General features: G+C 46.6%; 1 protein-coding gene across 13 annotated transcripts in view; it reads right to left on the bottom strand.

Moving 5' to 3' along the window:
- Nucleotides 1-23174, bottom strand: part of ABCA10 (ATP binding cassette subfamily A member 10) — a 51055-nt gene that overhangs the window by 3528 nt on the left and 24353 nt on the right. For 4 of the 13 annotated variants that reach the window (XM_060395060.1, XM_042256476.2, XM_060395062.1 and 1 more), the window contains exons 20-36: nt 21075-21241; nt 20201-20334; nt 18261-18398; nt 16537-16638; nt 15240-15407; nt 14918-15031; nt 8590-8706; nt 7427-7513; nt 6574-6665; nt 5759-5879; nt 5000-5117; nt 4538-4629; nt 2880-3058; nt 2540-2615; nt 2370-2464; nt 1536-1655; nt 1287-1427 (exon numbers count right to left, since the gene is read on the bottom strand). In XM_060395060.1, the coding sequence (XP_060251043.1) occupies nt 1287-1427; nt 1536-1655; nt 2370-2464; nt 2540-2615; nt 2880-3058; nt 4538-4629; nt 5000-5117; nt 5759-5879; nt 6574-6665; nt 7427-7513; nt 8590-8706; nt 14918-15031; nt 15240-15407; nt 16537-16638; nt 18261-18398; nt 20201-20334; nt 21075-21241 (2061 nt within the window). The remainder of the gene's footprint in view (nt 1-1286; nt 1428-1535; nt 1656-2369; nt 2465-2539; nt 2616-2879; nt 3059-4537; nt 4630-4999; nt 5118-5758; nt 5880-6573; nt 6666-7426; nt 7514-8589; nt 8707-14917; nt 15032-15239; nt 15408-16536; nt 16639-18260; nt 18399-20200; nt 20335-21074; nt 21242-23174) is intronic. The other 9 variants (XM_060395061.1, XM_042256477.2, XM_060395063.1 and 6 more) reach the window with 3 other exon arrangements.

Here is a 23174-nt window from a genome sequence, read left to right as displayed (position 1 = left end):
ACACGTGATGTTTTCTCAGAAGAGCGACTCTTATCCCCATTCTTCCACCGGCCACCCCTGCTCAGCCTTCAAGTCCGCCCTCAACGTCCTCCTTTGCTAATACTCTTTCCTCCAAAGGACTCAAGCACCGTAAGAGCCTCGGGCAGCTTTCAGTGGAGTTCTGGTTCAGCCTGCTATTCGCCTGGGTTTGCTTATCTTTATTTGTAACTCACAGCTGGCCTCACACAACTTTAAAGGAGCCATTCCATTCTACAGGGGGATCTTCCTATCCCCGGGATCGAAACTGGATTTCCTACATGGCAGGCAGATTCTTTACCATCTGAGCCACAAGGGAAGCCCAGAGGAGGATCAAATGATTTATAATCAATTAATTTAAGATAGAGTCAGGGACGTTCCCTGTGGTCCAGGGGTTAGGAATCCACCCTGCAATGCAGGGGGGCTCAGGTTTGATCCCTGATTGGGGAACTAAGATTCCACACGCCGAGGAGCAGCTAGGCCCACAGGCCAAAGCTAGAGTCCGCGGGCCACAAGGAAGAGTCCACGTGAGTCAGAGGGGAGCCCGTGGGCTGCGACCAAGAGCTGACGGGGCCAAAGGAGTGAGAGGGAGAGAAACCCAAGCCCCGAGTGGAGCAGGAGCTGCCACCCACTCCAGTGCCCCTGCCTGCAGAGCCCCAGGACACCTCAAACCCCACGAAGGCAGGGTCAGCCTTTCCCAGGCACGTGAGTCTGTTCAAGCTCTCGGTATAATTTTGTATCTGGTGAAATGTTATAGACTGATACAGAATTTTCATTGTCTATTTTAAAAAACCATTAAATTGGTGATCAAGCTTGTACTCCCCCCCAATCTCTCCCATTCCACAGCTCACACACACACACGCACACACCTACTGTCCACCCGTTCATACGAAGCACTCACTGGGAATAACTTCCATTGCTGCCTGTCTCCTGTACGGCCTTGTTGTTGCTCAGTCGCTCAGCCATGTCTGCCTCTCTGCGACCCCATGGACTGTAGCCTGCCGACTTCTCTGTCCATGGGGTTCCCCAGGCAAGATACTGGAGGGGGTTGCCATTTCCTCCTCCAGGGGATCTTCCCGACCCGGGGATCAAAGCCCCGTCTCCTGCATCGCAGGCGGACTCTTTATGGCTAGGCGGCCAGGGAGGCCCCCCTCCTTCCTAGTGTTCCCCCCACAGCCTGTTTGTGACCGACAGGCAGCCGGGGCCCCCCCTTCCTGCCCTCTGGATGAGCTGAGGCCGCGGGCCTGGCCCCCGCACCGGGCGGCCCTCACCTCTCCTGCCGAGCAGCCTGGGGAAAGAGCTTGAGGATCTCCGTGTGCAGAGGCTCCACCAGGGAGAGCGCCTTTACTTTCACCTCCAGTAAATAGTCTTTGCCGAACTTGCTTTTCAGATGCTGAATGGAACCGATGCACCTGGTCCAGGGAAGGGAAAGAAGAGCTGAAAGAAAAGAGTCGCCTCCTGGGTTCTCCCGCCCCTGCGGACTGCGGAGGGAGGCGTCCACGCGTCAGCCAGGCACCCACCTCAGCCTTCCGGACACCATGACGGCCACGCGGTCGCACACAGCCTCCGCCTCGGCCATGGAGTGGGTGGTCAGCAGGGCGCCCCGCGCCGAGCTTTTAACAATGGCCTGGATTGCCTGCCTGGAGACAGGGAAAGGGACTGTTTGCACTTCGAAAGTCATCTGGGAAAACGGATGACCAGGAACGACCAAGGCAGTCTCAACACAGGAAGCTGGGCTGCACTGCAAGAAAAAGTCTCTGGAGAGAAAAAAGAAAACTCGTCCTGTGTTAGGTAATTATACCACCACCTCAACAGGCTTCACAGAACGGAAAGCAGGTGTCTGAAAAGGGTGCCTAACTTGCTGTTTGTTCTGAAGAGCAGGAAAACACCACACTGTAGGATTTTCAACAACTGAAAAATAAAACGGAGGAAGAAAGAGGCGGCGGGGGGACTAGTAAGAGAAAGGAGAGTCAACCGAGAGCCTTCGAAAGTCCATTTGATTCTTAACATGTCGATTTTTGCCTTCCTTGAGGAAATCTGAGTGAGTGAGTGGTAGTTGCTCAGTTGGGTCTGACTCTTTGCGATCTCATGGACCGTAGCCCACCAGGCCCCTCTGTCTGTGGGATTCCCCAGGCAAGAACACTGGAGTGGGTTGCCATTCCCTTCTCCAGGGGATCTTCCCGACCCAGGGATCTCCTGTACTGCAGGCAGATTCTCTACTGTCTGAGCCATCAATATACTGAGTTTCAGTGAATCAAACAATAGAGGGTCTGAGCCTCAAAGGTTAGTGGAGAAAATGTGAAAACTCAATGAGCCCCACTCTAGACCTGGGAGGCCGCCCCGACGCCCCTCACCACATCTGCAGCTGCCCCTCGGCGTCCATCCCCGTGGTTGGCTCGTCCAGGAGCAGCACGGCCGGGCTCCCCAGGATGCTCAGCGCGAAGCTCAGCTGCAAGAGAGAGGAGCCACTTTGGCGCCGGCGTGGGGGTGCGCGTGGAGAAGGGGGAGCCCGGCCCGGTCCTACCTTTCTCTTGGCCCCCTCGGGTAAGGCCTTGGTGGGGAGTGCCATCTGGTCCTGCAGCTGTAGCGCGTCTGCCAGCCTGCGGGAAGCACTCGGATTACGTCCGTGCCTAAAACGTCTAGGGCACCCCAGCACTTTCAGTCAGAGAGGCGTGCACGAAGCCTCATTCACAGGGCCCCAAACAATACATGTCATGACTTGGTTCTTGTTCAGATTTTCAGTCATTTTATTTGCATGAAAGTTAGAGGCACGGTTCATCATCTCCTTTCCACATTTCCTGAGTAAGTTCTGTGTCCCCCCCCTTCTCCAGCCACAAACCACTGCTGGAGACTTCGCGCCGCACCTTGAAACGCTGAGAGCAGCCTCGTCTTTGGCCAGGCCCTTCACGGCCGCGTACAGGTCCAAGTGTTCCCGGACCGTGAGGCTGGGCCAGAGCGCATCCTCCTGCGGACAGTACCCCAGATCCCCAGGGCCGCCGCGTGCCTGTCGCGCCGGAGACGTTCCGCTGCCACCGAACACCACCTGCAGCGAACAGCGAAGATCAGCGTCACCGGCCTGCCGCTGCGGCCCTCCTGCTGCTGCCCTCCCGCTGCTGAACGAGGGAGAAACGGGCCCTCCCGCTGCTGAACGAGGGAGAAACGGCTGTTCAGTCATAGCCCCTCTCCAGCACGCAAGAGGGGTTTTAGAAATTCATCTGTTTATTCTTTATTTTTCAATCATTTGATGCTGGAGAGGGTGTGGAGAAAAGGGAACCTTCGTACACTGCTGGTGGGAATGCAAGCTGGTGCAGCCACTACGGAAAAGAGCACGGAGGCTCCTCGGAAACGTGAAAGACAATTGCCATGTGGCCCAGCAAGCCCAGTCCTGGGCGTACACCCAGATGCAACTGTCACCCCAAAAAACACACGCAGCCGTGTGTTCAGAGCAGCACTAGTCACAACAGCCAAGACGTGGAGACAACCTCCGTGCCCATCGACAGAGGAGCAGACAGAGGGGATGAGGCCACGATGGACTGTGCAACCACGAGAAGGCACGAAAGAACGCCATCCGCAGCAGCGCGGACGCGACTGCAGAGTATTTCACCAAGTGAAGTCAGAGAGAGGAAAACAGATACCGCACATTAGCACATATGTGTGGAGTCTAAAATACGGCACAAATAAACCTATCTAGAGAGCTCACGGAGAAGGCGATGGCACCCCACTCCAGTACTGTTGCCTGGAAAATCCCATGGACGGAGGAGCCTGGAAGGCTGCAGTCCATGGGGTCGCTAAGAGTCAGACTCGACTGAGCGACTTCACTTTCACTTTTCACTTTCATGCATTGGAGAAGGAAATGGCAACCCACTCCAGTGTTCTTGCCTGGAGAATCCCAGGGACTGGGGAGCCTAGTGGGCTGCCGTCTATGGGGTCACACAGAGCTGGACTTAGCAGCAGCAGCAGACAACTCACAGACGTACAGGTCAGACTTGTGGTTGTCAAGGAGGACGTGGGGAGGGAGGGGGTGAACTGGGAGTTTGGGGTTGGTATAAGCAAGCTATATACAGATATATAAACATATACGTGGGATGGATAAACGACGAGCTCCTACTGGAGCACAGGGGACTGTGTGCAACATCTTGTGATAAACCATAATGGAAAAGAATGTCAAGAAAGAAAGAAAGTATAAATCTGTAGAACTGAGTGACTCTGCTGGAGAGGGGAGCTTGGCGTGCTGTGGTCCACGGGGGAGCAAAGGGACGGACCTGACCGAGCGACTGAGTGACTCTGCTGGAGAGGGGCGCCTGGCGTGCTGTGGTCCACGGAGGGGGGGGGCAAAGGGACGGACCTGACCGAGCGACTGAACTGAACTGCTGTATGGCAGATATTGGCACAACTCTAAATCAACTATACTTCAATAAAACAGAGCTCGTCTGACTGACTGATGAGAAGAGCGTGAAGAGGCCGCTGACACTGAACAGGATGTTCCCCGGCTGTGAGCTGGGCTTCCCCCCACGCCACGTACCACTCCCGCGGTCGGCGCTGTGTCCCCAGTTACCATCTTGACAGAAGTGCTCTTCCCAGCCCCACTGTGCCCCAGCAGTCCCAACACTTCACCTGGAAAGAGGGTCACCGTCACTTTTTGTGCTTGCAAAGTCGGCTAACCTAAAATCACTTAGCTCAGGAACGTTTGAAATAAAGTAGCGTTTGCAGACAGCACCTGTGTCACATGCATACTGATGAAAAGTCTGCGGATTTACATGAGAAGAATTCGGACATCTGGATCCAAGATCAGTTGGCTTTCTTGACATTTGATCTGGGACAGGGTTTTAAAATAAAAACGTCTCTCTGCCCGCAGGTCAAGTATTTTTATAATTACATGTTAACTGAGATATGCGAACAGACTGAGAGAATGGAAAATCCTTCCCTTCATAGTGCTAAACCTAGAGAATAAGGAACATCCTAATAAACAAAACAGTATCCAAACCTTTGTTAATACAGAAGGAAACGTTCCGAACGGCTGCTTTCGTCCTTCTTGCTGAAAAACACCTTTTCCTTTTCTGTGTATATTCCTTGCGTAAACAGCTTGCCAATATTACCGGCTTCTAGAAAGCATGGGAGAGCGTGACTTTCCTCTGAAACATTGCACATTTTGTGATTCATGTTCCACCTTTCATTTCCTAGGCTGTGCATTTAACCAGGTCTCTGTGCCAATAGTAATCCAGCCTCTTGTTTCAAATAAAACTCTCAAATGTACATTTACGATTGAGGACTTCTTTATCAACTTATGAAACTAACTCCTAAGCAAATATATTTCCTTTGTGTTACGCTAACCTTGCCTTTTGCATTAATTGCCCTTCTTGTTAATTTTAATGCAGTATAAATTCACCTACTCCTTTCTCATACGCTATTTAGATTTATTGACACGACAATTTCAATATATAGCAAAACGGAATTTAAACTCTTCAAGATGTGGGATTTTGTTAAAAATTGATAAAGAATATCAGAATTCTTGAATTGCTCTGATGAATGAAGATTAAAATCCACCAAAAAGATGGAAGGAGAGAAAATTAAGAGTGATAACTGGATAAATTCTTCAAAAGATAATGACCTCAATATGAACTACAAATGGGAGGATTAAGGATGCAATGGCAAGTTTTCACAGTAAAAGCCAACCCTCTGTCCACTCTACAAGACAAGCCGACTGCTTCAGTCCTTCCCCAGAGGCTCAGTCGCGTGTTTTCACCTCATCCGAGCCGGACGCAGCGAGCGCGTTCGCCGTTTTCACCCTTTCCCTGTGAACGTCTTCATCCTCTTCTTCCGGTTCTTCTGGGTTTGGACGATATTCCCTTCTTCTTGGAGAGATTCTGCAGAGAAAATAAAGTAACATTAAAATGAAATGCTAACTGTACAACCACTACCAGGAGAATACGGCTTCAATGATTTGAGTCTTTTTCTCTGTTTTACAAGAATATAAATGATTACTTAAGGACATACAAGATTCTCCTTGACAGTAACAACTCTCTCAAGTAGCCAAGTCCCATTAAATACTCTTTGACTATTTCTTCTCTTTAAAACTTTTTATCCCATACATCGACCAGCTCTCTAAATCCTCTCGAATACAGACTTAGTCTTTTTGGTCTGTTGCCATCTAGGTCATCATCACGTTGCGTCATAAATGATCACCATAACTGGCAAGAGCCTTTTCAAAACATTTCACAATGAACTCATTTTTCATTCCTGCGTCTTCTACTCAGAGAGCTGTTCTTCTCATAAGCAGGAGAAAAACAATGCTTGATGCTTAACCACTGCGTGTGCAGCTCACAAGACAAACACCCAAGTTGCCTAAAATCACAAGACCTGTGTCTTAGAAACTGTGTATTACTGCATTCAAAGTAACTCTCGTTTTTTTTGTTTTTGTTCTATTTTTTCAGAATAATATTCCCCAGTGGGCCTAGCCAAGAGCTTGGACAGTAAACCCATACTAATAAAATGATGTTAAAAGAACTGCTGTACACATTAAATGTTTAAATAACATTCAGATGTTAATGTTCTCCCAACCTGAAAAATGGATCTTTCCTCATTGTTTCTTTTCCATACTTCATTTCCAGGCACCGCATAACAAAAAGAAAAATGATGATCTGAAGGTACGGCTAAAGGCAATGAAAAATGATGAGAGCATTAGTATCATCTTGGGATTCAAGCTCCATGGGTAGTATATGCCTTCTGCCATAGGAGATTTGGTCATTTTCTTATAAATTTGATAAAAATCTTATAAAATGCTTCTCACATGGGAAAGTTTATCTAACCAACCTATATACATGCTGCCTACGAGAGACTCACTTCAGATCTAGAGACAGACACACGCTGGGATGGAAAAAGGTATTCCCTGCAACGCAAATGACAAGACGGCTCACGCGCAAAAGCAGCAACACTCACATCAGACGAAACAGACTTTAAGCAAAGACTGTGATACGAGACAAAGAAGGACATTCAGGACTTAGGGGTCAATCAGACAAGAAGAGACGCCAGCTGCAAATACGCAGGCATCCAACGCGGAAGCGCCTAAATAAAGCGAATGTTAACAGACACACAAGGGGAAGCGGACAGCGACGCAGTAACAGTGGCGCGTGAGGCACGCGTGCTCAGCCCTGACCCTCTGCCACCCCGTGGGCTGTAGCCCGCCAGGCTCCTCTGTCTGTCCATGGGAGTTCCCAGGCAAGAATCCCGGAGCGGGTCGACTGCTGCCTTGGCAGGCAGATTCCTTACCAGCGCGCCCCCAGGGAGGCCCGCAGAAAGAGCAGGAGCAGGTGTTTGGGGGGTATTTCAATCTGCCGTTCTTTGAATAAGAGCAAGTGCATCATGCGGCTATAAATCCTATGCAGTATGTATCCAGATAGAAATATTTTCTTACTATGAAGACTGCTAGGAGCATGATTTCATCAACTGCACTTTCCTCAGAGTCCTGACTTTCGGACCTTCTGTGATACATAGAGGACAGCTGTTGAAGAAAAACAAGGGCTGCATGAGATTTCTCTGCATCACGGATATGACGTTCTTATCTTAAATACACCTGTATCATATGACCTGCTGTTTCACAGCACACGAGGGAATGCTCCGTGAATTGGGACAAGACTTGTTCTATGACACTGAAATCTGTCGGGAGGTGACGCCCTTCCTTGGTTATAATCTCCAGTACTTTCTGTATTCTGACTCTGTACTGCGTGAGTGCATGCATGCTGAGTCACTTCAGTCGTCTCCGACTCTGTGTGACCCCCATGGACTGTAGCCCGCCAGGCTCCTCTGTCCATGGGGTTTTCCAGGCAAGAATACTGGAGTGGATTGCCATGCCCTCCTCCAGGGGATCTTCCTGACCCAGGGATCAAACCCACATCTCTTATGCCTCCTGCATGAGCAAGCGAGGTCTTTACCACTAGCACCACCTGGGAAGCCCCAATTCTATGCAGCAGGGATTCACAAATTTCTTTTCAGTGGAAGTGACCAAACATACAGGCGTGAAGTACTTAAGATTTGCTATCACGGCCCCAGAATTCTCAGTGGCCCTTGGATTCTCCCAGAAGTTCCTACTAGTATCTTGCTTTCCTTCCTGCACCGACCGCTCACCCCCAAAGCAATCTACTGAGACTTGGTTGTCCAAACGTAAAACAGCACATCTTCCCTGCAGTAGGGAAAGGGAGAGCCAAGCACAAAAATAATTTCAGATATTAATCAAAATTGAAACGGGGACCTTCCACGTCATGGTGAGAAGAGAGCGTTCTGTAACAGTGGGAAAAACATGATCCTTTCTTACAATCCCCCCTTGGAATTCATAAACCACAGCTGGGTTTCCGGTTGTGTTTCTTAATGGATTTACCTGCTTCCTTCCGGGTGTGAATAATGGGTTCAGGGTCTGTGCAGCTTTTAACTTCATACAATTTTCGCGTCTTCTTTTCAGAATTTACCAGCAATTGAATAATTTCTAAAATTTTATTAAACGTCCCTGCTCCCCTATCGGAAAGGATTTAATTAACGAGCTACATGGTCAAGGTGAAAAATACAGTAGGTGAAACTGCTTACCTCTATCATTCGGGCAAGAAAAAAGACTGAAGTGCACGAAGGTATTAAAATTATACATAAAATTATAATATTTTCAGCATGAGTTAGTCCCAGGAGGATGAGCATGAATAATGAGATCTAAAGGGAAAAAACCCACAGACATAATTTGCTCAGTCGTATTTAATGTAAGATGTTTTCTATAAGTAATCTATCTTCCTGGAAAGATATTCCTGTTTTCAGTTTTCACCTTACGTACAACAACATCGAGAAGACCGCCCCTTTAAGAAGCATCAAAGTGTCATTACAACTGAAACACATGATTACAATTAAAGTCTGAAACATCTAAAAGGCGCTGTACTATCTGGTAGGGATACGCAGCAACAATTTAAGAGGGAGAGTAACATTATTTTATTTTATGAACATAAATCCTTATATGCGTTCAGCACTAGCATACAGTTAACTTCTTGTCGAATGGTATATGTAGTACCATAGTTTTAGGAATAACAAAAGAATAAAGAAGGGAATAGAAACTTCTCTTAGCATCCACTGAATACTATTTACCAAGGACTTTGATGAGCAACTCACCAGCACTGTGACAGCGGATGCTCCTGGAGAGACTCAGCCCCAACCCTGCAAAGTGCTGCTGCTTTATATGCATATTCTCTGAGCTCAGAGAACCGAACCTCAAAAACCTGAAGTTAACTTCACCCAGTATCTATTTAGCGCCAGATTTAGAATCCAAACCTGGGCTGTCTGACTCCAGAGCCTAAATTCTTTTATAAGCCTCCATACTTTTATAAGAAGAGATTGGACTTCCCTGGAAGTGTTAAGACACTGCTCGCAATGCAGGGGGCCCAGGTCCCATCCCTGGCCCAGGAACCAGATCCCACAGACTGCAACGTAAGATTCTGCACACTGCAAGAAGACTGACGGTACCATGCGCCTCTAGGGAAGATTCTGGAAGAGACAGGAAGACCAGACCACCCGACCCGCCTCCTGAGACACCTGCATGCAGGTCAGGAAGCAACAGTTAGAACTGGACATGGAACACCAGACTGGTTCCAAATAGGAAAAGGAGTACGTCAAGGCTGTATATTGTCACCCTGCTTATTTAACATATGCAGAGTACATCATGAGAAATACTGGGCTGGAAGAAGCACAAGCTGGAATCAAGATTGCCGGGAGAAATATCAATCACCTCAGATATGCAGAGGACATCACGCTTGTGGCAGAAAGTGAAGAAGAACTAAAGAGCCTCTTGATGAAAGTGAAAGAGGAGAGTGAAAAAGTTGGCTTAAAGCTCAACATTCAGAAAACTAAGATCATGGCATCCAGTCCCATCACTTCAAATAGATGGCAAAACAGTGGAAACAGTGGCTGACTCTATTTGAGGGGGCTCCAAAATCACTGCAGGTGGTGACTGCAGCCATGAAATTAAGATGCTTACTCCTTGGAAGGAAAGTTATGACCAACCTAGATAACATATTAAAAAGCAGAGACATTACTTTGCCAACAAAGGTCTGTCTAGTCAAGGCTATGGTTTTTCCAGTGGTCATGTATGGATGTGAGAGTTGGACTGTGAAGAAAGCTGAGCACCGAAGAATTGAACTGTGGTGTTGGAGAAGACTCTTGAGAGTCCCTTGGACTGCAAGGAGATCCAACCAGTCCATCCTAAAGGAAATCAGTCCTGGGTGTTCATTGGAAGGACTGATGTTGCAGTTGAAACTCCAATACTTTGGCCACCTCATGCAAAGAGCTGACTCACTGGAAAAGACCCTGATGCTGGGAAAGATTGAGGGCAGGAGAAGGCAATGCCAGAGGATGAGATGGCTGGATGGCATCACTGACTCGATGGACATGGGTTTGAGAAAACTCCGGGAGTTGGTGATGGACAGGGAGGCCTGGTGTGCTGTGATTCATGGGGTGGCAAGAGTTGGACACAACTAAGCGAATGAACTGAAATGAAGACTTGGCATGGCAAAATAAATAAGTATTTTTTAAAAATTAGAGATACCAAGGGAACATTTCACGCAAAGATGGGTACAATAAAGGACAGAAACGCTGTGGGCCTAATAGAAGCAGAAGATATTAAGAAGAGGTGGTCAAAAAAGGTCTTAATGACCTGGACAACCACAGTGGTGTGATCACTCAGCTAGAGCCAGACATGCTGGAGTGCGAAGTCAAGTGGGCCTTAGGAAGCATTACTACGAACAAAGCTAGTGGAGGTGATGGAATTCCAGCTGAGCTGTTTCAAATCCTGAAAGATGCTGCTGCTAAGTGCTGCATGCAATATGCCAGCAAAATTGGGAAACTCAGCAGTGGCCACAGGACTGGAAAAGGTCAGTTTTCATTCCAATCCCAAAGAAGGGCAATGCCAAAGAATTCAAACTACCTCACAACTGCACTCATTTCGCATGATAAGCAAGGTAATCCTCAAAATACTTCAAGCTAGGCTTCAACAGTACATGAACTGAGAGCTTCCAGATGTACAAGATGGGGAACCAGAGATCAAATTACCAACATCTGTTGGATCGTAGAAAAAGGAAGAGAATTTCAGAAAAACATCTATTTCTCTTACATTGGCTACACTAAATCCTTAGACTGTGTGGATCACCACAAACTATGGAAAATTCTTAAAGAGATGGGAATACCAGATCAACTCACTTGCCTCCTGACAAGCCTCTATTCAGGCCAAGAAGCAACAGTTAGAACCCGACATGGAACAATGAACTGGTTCCAAATTGCAAAAGGAGTACGTCAAGGCCACACGTTGTCACCCTGCTTATTTAACTTACACGCAGAGTACATCATGCGAAATGCTGGGCTGGATGAAGCACAAGCTGGAATCAAGATTGCCGGGAGAAGTATCAATAACCTCAGATATGCAGATGACACCACCCTTATGGCAGAAAGTGAAGAGGAGCTGAAGAGCCTCTTTTTTTAGTTTAATGGAAGGGTACCTGCTTCACCGTGTTGCGATGGTTCCTGCCGCACACCAACGTGAATCGGCCACAGGTGTGCGTGTGTCCCCGCATCCTCAATCCCGAGCCCCCTCCCCATCCTACCCCTCCGGGTTCTCCCAGAGCGCTGGTTTGGGGGCCCCGCTTCATGCATCAAACTTGCACTGACTGCAAAGGTGAAAAAGGACAGTGAAAAAGCTGGCTTAACACTCAGCATTCAGAAAACGTAGACCACGGCCCCCGGTCCCATCGCTTCATGGCAAATAGATGGGGAAAAAATTCAAACAGTGACAGACTTTATTTTCTTGGGCTCCAAAACCGCTGTGGACGGTGACTGCAGCCATGAAATTAAAGGACACCTGCTCCTTGGAAGAAAATTATGACAAACCTAGACAGCACATTAAAAAGCAGAGACATCACTTTGCCAACAAAGGTTCGTATAGTCAAAGTTATGGTTTTCCCAGTGGTCATATACAGATGTGAGAGTGGGACCATGAAGAAGGCTGAGCGCTAAAGAATTGATGCTTTTGAATCGTGGTGTTGGAGAAGATTCTTGAGAGTCCCTTGGACTGCAAGGAGATCCAACCAGTCAACCCTAAAGAAAATCAACCCTGAATATGCATTGGAAGGACTGATGCTAAAGCTGAAGCCCCAATACTCTGGCTACCTGATGTGAAGAGCTGACTCATTGGAAAAGACCCTGATGCTGGGAAAGATTGAGGTCAGGAGGAGAAGGGGGCGACAGAGGATGAGATGGTTGGATGGCATCATCAACTCGATGGACATGGGTTTGAACAAACTCCAGGAGACGGGAGAGGACAGAGGAGCCTGGTGTGCCGCAGCCCATGGGGCCACGGAGAGTCGGACACGACTGAGCAGCTGAACAGCAACAAAAGTTTAAAGAAATGAGGAGCCCTTGAGTGAGTCAGCTGTCCACACATCCAGCCGATGGGGCCAGCCTGCAGTGCATCAGGTGCCAAGATTCCAAGTGTATGAAACTGATCATAGAATTTTTAAAAAGCTCTTTAAAGTGTTCTCTCCACAAGCACAAGAAAAATCTTCTCATAGAAAAAGCAATATGAACGGAAACAATCTCAGGGTTCATCAGCGTATTTTAGGGCCTTAATCAGAACCTCCTCAGAGGTCCCCTGGCCGCACCGTCACAGTTATGAGAGGCGCTGCTTTAGCGAGACGCGTCAGCGCGTCTTCAGTCCCATGGAGACCTGCAGCCAAGCTCTCTAATCCAAGAGTGCAGGAAGAGAACCTATCTTTCACCTCCCTACCTCCTCCTCTCCATCCCTTTCTTTTACCTTTTGTATTTAAAGAACCATTTATTTGGCTGCATCGGGTCTTGGGCTGAGGGACTCTCTAGCTGAGCTGCACAGGCTGAGTTGCCCTGTGGCTTGGGGGATGTTAGTTCCTGGACCAGGGATTGAACTCGTGTCCTCTGCGTCACAAGGCAAATTCTTAATCACTGGAAAGGCCCCTTTCTTTTTATCTTACTATACAAATTAGCTCATCCATTGTTTCTAACCCATTAGAAAAATTAAAATAATCCTTCCATTAACTCTTCCTTCCAACAAGCAACAACAGGTACAATCTCTGTCCATGGCACTTCTCAGGCAAGTATACTGAAGGGTGGGAAGCCATTCCCTTCTCCAGGGCATCTTCCCAACCCAGGGACTGAACCCACATCTCCTGCCCTGCAAGCAGATTCTTTACCATCTGAGTCGCCAGGGAAGCCCTAGGATTCCATACTTAAAGGTCAACCAAATATGAACTCTTGGTTAAAAAAAAAATCAAACATACGAGGCAACAGTCCACTAAGTGTGAGTCCAGAAGGGGAAAAAATACAGATTAAAACTATCTGAAGACCTTAGCTACTAGAATTATCAAACAACAAATAGAAATATTTCAATTAAATGTACACGTTAATTACACGTGAAATTTGAAAAAAAACCACAAACTAGTAACAAAAGGCTGTGAGGAGCAGTTCAGGAAATTTGAAACAGAAGCAGAGTTCTGGAAAGCAAAATTGAGGTTTTAAAAATCAGCCAAAGATTAAAGATAATTCAGACATAGTCGAATGGTTTTTGGTCATAAAGCCACCGTTAGAATAAACAGGATCACTACATGAAGTCTCCAGACTTAAACATACCCAATAAAACAGTCTAAAACATACACAGCAACATTAATTAGAGAGTAAGACCAACAGATCTACCTTTCTATTGGGATGCATGAGGAAAAAACTTAGATCAAGACCGATTCCAACGGTTAAGGAGATATTACCCTGCTATGACATTCAACCACCAATCAAACTATCACAACCACCAATAAAACTGGCTCAGAATTACAGGTACACAGGGATGAGATTTAGAAGCTCGGAAGCAACTTCATCACCTTTAGGATGTCTACTGTTGCCATGAATTCTTGAACTGGTTGCGTTTGTGACATATCTGCCCACAGTAAGCCCGATCTTTGGATACCACCCACAGCGACCACAGCGTAGCTCTCACAGCCTTAGAGAAGCAAGACCTTGATCTCCTGACCCCAATCCCTCCACCACATCCCCAAAACAGACAGGAGAAAGGCGAGTCCACAAGAAAGAGAGAAAGGATAGAACACCTTTCCTTTTCTCACCAACGGTCCTCAAACTAACGGCATGCCTGAAATGGAGCTGGGGAAGGAAATTTTCATTGTTTGTAAGATTAAAGTTACGTTTTGGCCTCGACTGGCCTTGCTTAGAACTTAAAGCAAATCTTCATGAAGGAAACAAGACTGTGTTAATATCCGAAAGTCAGAAAGGCGTGCTGGCCTGCTCAGGACGCCAGCAAGGCCTAGGGAAGGAGGCGGAGCAGGATACGCCCGACGTGGCATATAATTTCATTTCTTAATAAAACTTTTCTCTGTTTACTTGTTTGTTTATGTTATTCATCAATATGGCCACCTAGCACAAATTTTTTTTTTTAATAAAGAGAATTAATTATTCAGGAGGAAACTCCCTGAGTTGAGAAACTTGGGCTCAGGTCTAATCCTTTAAAGTTTTTCCCACTCTATCAAATGAGGGAATTGATCCCAGTGATCCAGCCTTTCAGCTAGGACATGTCAGGATTTCTATAGCTGTTTCATCTCTTTCCAAAGAAACAGAAGTGCCAAAGAGAAACTTTTGAGAACAGAAAAAAAAAGAAGAAGAAGAAGAAGAAGAAGAAGAAGAAGAGGAAAATGAACCGAAAACCTTAAACCACGAACATGGCCAAACAATGACCGAAGTGGGAAAGAAGCAGTTCCGCTTCCTTCTAGGTATTTATGCCTAACTCCCCCCCGTTAGAAAAGGAGCTTCAGGAAAACATCACATAAACGTGCATGCGTGTACATCTTCAGGTACTTACGAGAAAAAAGCTGAGAGCCCAAAAGCCGTTGTTTTTCCTTCCCGTGGGAAAGAGGAATGAAATCACGTATGTGAGGAGTGTGAGACACGCTGCACAGCCAGCCACACAAACCACCTGAGCACACAGGGTGAACAGCAAGGTCAGAGACGGGGCCACGGACGGGGAGGGGGCGGGCAGAGGATCGGATCCCAGATCCCAGGGCTGTCAAAGGCAATTTTCTTGCACATGCCTTTTGTTAAGGACAAAGTGTTAACGAAAATGAATTGTTTTGTTTTGATTCTATTATTGTATTTGGGGAGTTTGGGGGAACATGATCACTTACCAGAGCAAACAGGAATTCTAGTACAATTGAGGATTCCAAAAATATGTAGTACATTAAATGTACTGAAACAAGAATTCCAAAATAAAATGGGATGTCCACCAGGGCCTGTCCACACCAGTATGCTGAAGGACAGAGGCCTGAGATCCATAACTGAGATTGGGCTTTTTGCTGGTGAAGAAACAGAAGGGATACGGGTGAGGCTGAGATCTTGAGTAGAAGAGGTATTTTGTTTCTGTGAAAATGTTAAATTTTAGTAAATTTTAGAAGGAGTATGCCGCAGCAGCTACTTTTTGTGTGTGAAAAGTCTATGTTCTTTTATATAGCAAATCTGACCTTCAGGAATTTGCTAGCCTGGGTTTGGGAAGCAGGCCACAGGGCAACTAAGACCCTAATACTATCCCAAAGAAAACAGTGTGTCTCCCAGGTGCTGCTAGTGGTAAAGAATCCACCTGCCTTGCAGAGACGCAGGTTCGGTCCCTGGGTGGGGAGGATCCCTCAGAGGAGGAAAGACAGCCCACACCAGTGCGCTTGCCTGGGAAACCCCCTGGACCGAGGACCACGGCAGACCACAGTCCGTGGGGTTGCAAATAGTCAGGCACGACTGGGCACAGATGGCACGTGGCCAGAAAGAGCATTTTCCAAAATCCCTGCCATCCCGCTGGGGTGGGAGGATGGGGTCACCACTGGCCCTGCAGGAAGCGTCTGACCCGTGCCCAGAGCCGATTCAAAGCCCCCTTTACAAGAATGGAGTGAAAAAAATCAGGAAATGTGACATATCTTATATTTCACACTAAAAAATTCCCTTTAGAATGGTAGATTAACTACACACAGTCGAAAATAGCGCATTTCACCTCTGAAGCTGATGTGAAGTGATTCCCTCGTTAGAGACGTGTGTGTGTTTGGCTGTGCTGGGTCTTGGTTGCAGCATGCGAGCTCTTAGTTCCATCATGTGGGATCCAGTTCCCTGATCAGGGATCAAACCTGGGTCCCCTATATTGGGAGTGCACAGTCTTAGCCACTGGACCACCAGCAAAGTCCCTAGGCTGAGTCCCTTTAAAACCAAGGTTACTTTCCTGTGGTCAGTCATGAACTTTCTCACCTCTCTGACATCACGATGAACCATTTAATAAAACGCATACTTGGATTAGAGTAATACAATTCATGTGTAAACATTTTTCTTGAACGGCGAGCTTGTGTGTCTAGGACAATAAAATTCCAGTTTGCTGAAGTCAGAGAGAATCATCTCTCCACCTCCGCCCACCCTCCATGCGCCCCCTCCCCTCACCCAGCCTCTTACTTTGTAATCGCTGACACTGCTCATCCCAACGTAAGGAGAAAGGCAGTTTACGACGAGCAGCAAAAGAAAATCCAAAAGGCCAATTGCCCATCTTGGGTCATCCTGCAAGCTCCAAACACATCCATGAGTTACTGCGCTTGTTACCAATCACACAGTCAAACACAAGGCTCAAATACATTTAGGGAAAGGGTGAAAACGTCCGAATGGAAGGATATACCTGATTTAGGAAGCAAACAAAGAGCAAACACGCTTGTTACCCGTAAAGGCAGGTTCCACTCCCAGGAACTGCATGGTTTGAAAAGAAATTTAAAATCTGAATTTTGTACGCCTGTGTTAAGAAGACAGACAACAGTTTCTCTTGCATATTTGTATCTGGGGCGTGAGGACTAAGTCGTTTCAGTTGTGTCTGACTCTTGTACGAGCCCACGGGCTGTAGCCCGCCAGGCTCCTCTGTCCATGGGATTCTCCAGGCAGGAATACTGGCGTGGGTTGCTGTTTCCTCCTCCAGGGGATGCGCCCGAGGCAGGAATCGAACCTGTGTCTCTTACATCTCCTGCACCGGCAGGAAGGTTCTTTACCACTAACGCCATGCCCTCCACAATCAAATACTTCTGTTAGGAAACACTTGAAGGCTCAGAAGTGGTTATTAAAATCATGTGTGATCAAAAGTTACCTGCACTCCACAAGATATAGAAGATAAAACAACCAAGACCCCAAAGGACACTGTAATATACAAAGTGACAGAGAGAACACTGTACTTGTACAAAGAATCATAATTTCAGGGTTGGACCATACATTCCACACTTGCTTTAATCAGCAGCTATGAAATGCTCAGTAAATTCCTCCAGGGAAATCTGACAGAAGATTAAGAATTGGGGTTGGAGGCTTCTCTGGGTGTTGTAGGTTTTCCAAGAAAATCTGTTCATGCATTAATTTCAGAATATATGTATTGGGTACCTAAGAAGTGCAAAAAGCTATTTCAGACTATGAACCAAAGAAAGCCCAAATTACTAATATGATTCTTTGACAGTTCTCTGTCATTTCAAATGTTTCCATGTCCTTCAGGATCCTGGCTCTTTCAGGTTCTGTGTCTTAGGGAGCTGGCTGTAATTTTTAACCAGACACAATTTTAGATGGCAAGAGTGGGGCCAGTGGTAAAACACGAGTTGACAGTGTATTAAGTGCAGTAAAAGAATGGAAAACCAGAGCCACACAAAGGGGTGAAAACAGTAGGGAACACTCGACTCCCTAGAATTCTATTATACATTTACGTTTTCCCATTAAAATTTTAAAAATGGTAATGAAGCTAAACGTTAAGTGAGCTGAAAACCTCTTTATCTTCCAGAACAATGGCAAGCATGTATGGAATGCTTACTCTCCCCTTACAGAACGTAACTCCCTAAGGTGCAATTTTTTTTTTTCCCCTGTGCAATGTATGTTGTCTCTCCCGCATCTAGAAGCACCAGGTCGTGGCAGATACTCAAGAAATACTCGCAGAATGAATGAAGACGGTAGATGCCAGGCCGTGTTGCAGGCACCTAATATATTCACGTAACCCTCACAGCTTCACGTACAGGAGGCGTGAGGACATCCCGCTCTTAGAGGAGGCCCAGGAAGCAGCAGGGCTCGCAGGGAGCAGGCTGCACGCTCAGGCACAGGCTCTGGCACCCCTGCCCCTTCCTCCCGGCTGACCTGCCTCTCACAGGAGTTACTCCTCTACTTACGGGCGGAAACGTGCTTCTCTCCGTCTTAATAAGCTCCGTGACATTAAAGATTCCAAGCAGGGCATTGCTAACAATCCCAATGAGAACAGGAAAACAGTTCATCCTCTTGGTATTGCATGCAACTGAAAATCTGTAATCCTTTAAAAAAAAAAAAAGGCACGCAAATATATGCTCTAAATTCTTGGAGTAAATCTCCTTATTGCAGAGTCTGTAAACTATCGGGTTGGAGTTAGGATAAGAAGGAGACAATTAGCTTTTCCTTGATACTTCTCCCTACTGGAATTGGTACAACAATGCCTTATTTTTGTAATTCAAGTGACTTATTCTATACATGAAATAAATGGACATTCACGAACATGGAAAGATGGCAAAGATCCAGATTCTAGGTGCCGAGGAAAGCCGTAGGACTTGTCTACTATGATTTTGATTTAGAAAATATGTTTCTTAACGTGAGATCATTCTAGATATGGTGAGCTGTGTTTTTATAAAGAAAAAGAGTGTAGAAGATAATTACTAAATGCATTACCATAAATATAATATGGAAAAACGAACGGAATTATGAAGAGAATTTTACCTTCTGTTACATACTTCAGTAATGTTTGAATTAATCTATTAAACAGTATTGCTCTTTTTTCTGCTTTACTGAGGTATAGAGAAAGTCGCTCAGTTGTGTCCGACTCTTTGTGACCCCATGGACTATAGAGTCCATGGAATTCTCCAGGACACAATACCGGTGAGGGTAGCCATTCCCTCCTCCAGGGGATCTTCCCAACTCACGAATCGAGCCCAGGCCTCCCGCATGCAGGCAGATTCTTTACCAGCTGAGCTATCAAGGAAGCCTTATTGAGGTGTAATTGGCAAATAAAACTGGAGTTATTTAAGACACTTGAAGTGTGCGTCGCAGTGGGAGTTCCCTGGTGGTCTAGTGGTTAGAACCTGGTGCTCTCCCGGCTCTGGCCCAGGTTCAATCCCTGGTCGGGGAGCTAAGATCCCTTAAGCCACACAGTTCTGCTAATAAATAAATAAAGTGTACATCATGGTGACCTGATATCGATATAACTGTGAAAGGATTCCTCCCATCAAGTTAACTAACACATCCATACTGCACATGTATATGTGTGTGTGTGTGTGTATTTCATATGTGTATAAACATTTAAATTCTTCATATGTGTATAAAACATTTAAATTCTTCCTTTAGCAAATTTTAATTACACCATACACTGTTACCAACTACAGTCACAAACTCACATTAAAGCATCGGATCTTATTTATCCTATAGCTAAAAGTCTGGACCCTTTTACCAACACCCTCCTATTCTCCCACCTGCCCCTAGCCACCAACTTCTAATCTCTGTTCTATGAGCTTGACGGTCTTTTTTCTTTTTTAAGATTCCACTTCTAAGCGGTACCATGCAGTATTTGTCTTTTTCTGTTTGGTTTATTTCACTTACCATAATGTCCTCCAGGTTCATCCATGGTGTCCCAAAAGACACTTTGCTTTTATAGTGAGTGAAATCATCTTAAACAATTTTATTAATAATAATTATTACTGATTTAAAACGATCCTTTTAAGAATTAAAGAAGGTGGAAAACGTGCCCTGTAGAGGATTAAAATTTCATACCTTCTCCTAAAAGCGGCAAAGCAGTGTTCAAGTCATATTGATTCTAGAGTAACTGAGCTGCTTTTCTGATTCACAAGTACCTGGATGTGGCAAAAAGCCACGCAGGATAAAAAGTACACGGAAGCAAAAAAAAATATTCAGATAGATTGTTTCCCTTGGAATTATAATTTGAATTGTTGAATGTGTATGTCTCTTAGGCAAATGTACTCAGCGGTAAACAGAAGTAGATCTTCCTTCCTTCCCACTTAAAATAAAATCTATTTAAAAATAAAATTTGGTTTGACAATCTTTTTAAAAAAGCACATGGAAGCAAACGCACCTTGCGGCCACCAGACACGATGATGGCTCCATTGTAGGAAGGGTCGTCTGAGCCATTTCGGTTTCTAGCATCATCTACTTCCAAAATGAGACCCTGACGCTTCAGGGACTGCACGACGTCTTCAATGCTGGATCCTGAGGAAGGCAGCACACGAGCAGGAAGGTCAGCGGCCACGCGCTGAGGCAGCAGGTTCCTCTTCTGCGGAGGGACGGGGCACCGGACCTGGTCGAGGCCCCCGCTCACGCTCCCAGCGTGGGCCAGCGCACTCTGCCGCCGGGACCTCAGACTCCAGCCTACGCTCTCGACCCTCTCTCTTGCAATTCTTAGTTACTTCCTGAGAAATCTGTGATTCTCACGGAAATAAAACTTTTTATTAGTGAATTGGACAGACTTTCCAGAACTCCGCAGGGTCTGTAGTTACAAAGAATACACACAGAATCCCCCTTCAGGACCCAGACGTGCTTGCTCTGGCCAGGGGACCCCGGAACGACGCCTACAGCCCCAGTGACCGAGTCACGAGACCGGCCCGGAATCAAGCGAGCCTGCTAGTCTCCATTCTTCCGTTATTCCTCTTGATTCGAAAACAAGTCCTTCAGCTTCCTCCACCTCGAGATGAGGCAGGCTAGACAAGCACTGCTCTCGCCCCTCACGCTGTTGTCAAGACAGGTTTGTCTGCCTCTCAACCTCGCGCTCCTCAAAGTTCTTTGATAGCGACAAGTGAAGGCTACGGACCTCCTTGGTGGGCCAGTGGCTTGGACTCCACGCTCTCACTGCTGAAGGCGTGGGTTCAATCCCTAGTCGAGGAACCAAGAGCCCGCAAGCTGCACGGCACAGCCAAACAAACACCGAGACACACTGAAGGCCTGCTTCTCACCTGTGTTGTTGATGATCAACAGATCGGTCAGAGGAGCTTGAGGCAGCTGTTCCAGAGAAAGGAAGTACATTCCGGGTGAAAACTCCCAGCAATGATCACGGAAAAGCACTGAAAACACGATCCTCTCGCAGACCGTGGGGATTAAAGCAATTCCGAACACCACTAACCTAAGCCAAAGAAAACAAAACCGTGGGTCTAAAGCATGTTCCCTCTGATGAAGTCACAGTCATACTCTTTAAAGGCCAACCTGCGGAAATCCAACACTCAGATATGGCACTTAGTTGCACAAAATGAAACCCAGAGTGGGATTAATCTGAAAGTGGGCCCACACTTTTGCATGATTCCTATCGCGTTGCCAGGTGTCCGAGGGGGTTGGAGGGCCAGCGGAGGAGGTGAGGTCCCGAGGGTTCCTCCGCAGGCGTGCTGGCTGACTAGGACGCGTGGAAGAGGCTACGGGACCTCAGACAGCCTACCTGGGGGGTGCTTTTAAAACACCTCTTGACTCTTGTTGCTTCATCCTTTTCTTCTTTCACTTTTATTTTTTAAATTATAAAAGTATGACAACACATTTACAGGAGACTTGGAAAATACAAAGTCATCTATAGTTCATTATACACTGCAGTTATTTTTTAGCTAGATAAACTAAGATTTTTAGCTGGGGTTTCAGTACTAAAACTCTCAAAAATGAATGGAATAGATGGAAAAGTAGGATATAGTAACAGTAGACCTGAAAAGCACTATGAACCAATTCCACATAATAACGATTTATCCGATTTAGAAAAGCGTGATGGACTCAGAGGGCCCGTCTCGCGGGTTCCGAAGGGCAAGGAGCCGCGTTTCACACTGCGGCTTTAAGTGAGCCACGAGCAGGATTTCACGTGAAACCTGACCTTCTGTCCGCTGTTACTTGACATATATCTTAACCTTGATGAACCTAGATGCAACACTGAATACACCAGCTTCAGATCCTAGAACTCACTCCCCCAGCCGCGAGGGAAACACTCCAAGCCGTCTTCTTGTTTCGCTAGCAAGTACGGGCATCCACTCTTCAACAATCCCCTTCCTATCAGACCTCAACTCTATCAGCCTCGCAGCTCCGAGAGAAAGAACAACGAAGTCCATCGGAGAAGATTCCCCTCCGGTCTCACCAACGACAAAGAAGACAGACCCGACGACGGGCCCGAGGTCCCGTTCCAGCCCTCTGGTACCACGGGCGACGTCTCGGCTCACATCACGGGCCGGGCCTCAGCGCTCCTCTGGACCTGCTCCACCCCGCTCCCGGGACCTCCCGCACTGAGTTCATCTTTCCTCCATCCTCCGTGACGCCCCTGCATCTGGCTCATTCCCATCATCACCCATCACCATGGTCTCTCTCTCTTCATAAAGAAATAATGAAATTTCCTCCTGACTGCAGTCTCCCTTCAGCTACTGGTCATAGAAAGAACAGTAGAAATTCCCTCTGTGGTCAAGCACCTCACAAGCATTATCTGCTTCCAGGCTTTCTCTTCGTAAAACCTGAAGGACTTCCCTTCTGCCAAATAAAACAGATGCTTTTGGTTCTGAGCCGTCAGCCTCCACCACTTGTCTGCTAATGCCTTCCCATTCTTGACTCTTGGCTCAAAGGTGACCATTCCAACGAATGACCCACCTGCTGAGAATGAAGCCTAACTCCCTCCCCAGCTTCTTGGTCTACTCTACTTTGTATAAACTATTATATAATGTATTTAGTTTCTATATTTATCATTTTTTACCTTTTCCCCCAGTCAGAAGGTAAGCACTACCAGAAGGGCACAGATCTTACTCAGTCAAAGCATGTAGAACAACTTTAGAACAGTTCACAGGCTGCAGTAAAGCTCTGCGGTGCACTGGGCAAGCAGCACGGTCCCTGGGTAGTTACTTGATTGGCGCTTTTCTCCCTGACAAAATCATCTGTCTCAAGGCCTTTTCAGTGGTGTTTACTACTGCAGGACACTACTGCAGGCACTCAAGAGAAACCGATTACATGAACAAAGAAATCAGTAGCCTTATTTTCTGGACATGGGGACCTTTTATGCACATATGGACGAAAGAAGAATCTTGAAGAATCTCATAAGGACTTCC

This window comes from Ovis aries, chromosome 11 (genome assembly GCF_016772045.2).
Source record: "Ovis aries strain OAR_USU_Benz2616 breed Rambouillet chromosome 11, ARS-UI_Ramb_v3.0, whole genome shotgun sequence".
NCBI classification, from domain to species: Eukaryota; Metazoa; Chordata; class Mammalia; order Artiodactyla; family Bovidae; genus Ovis; species Ovis aries.
Note: the sequence above shows the minus strand (reverse complement) of the source record. Positions and strands in the feature narration are given on the sequence as shown.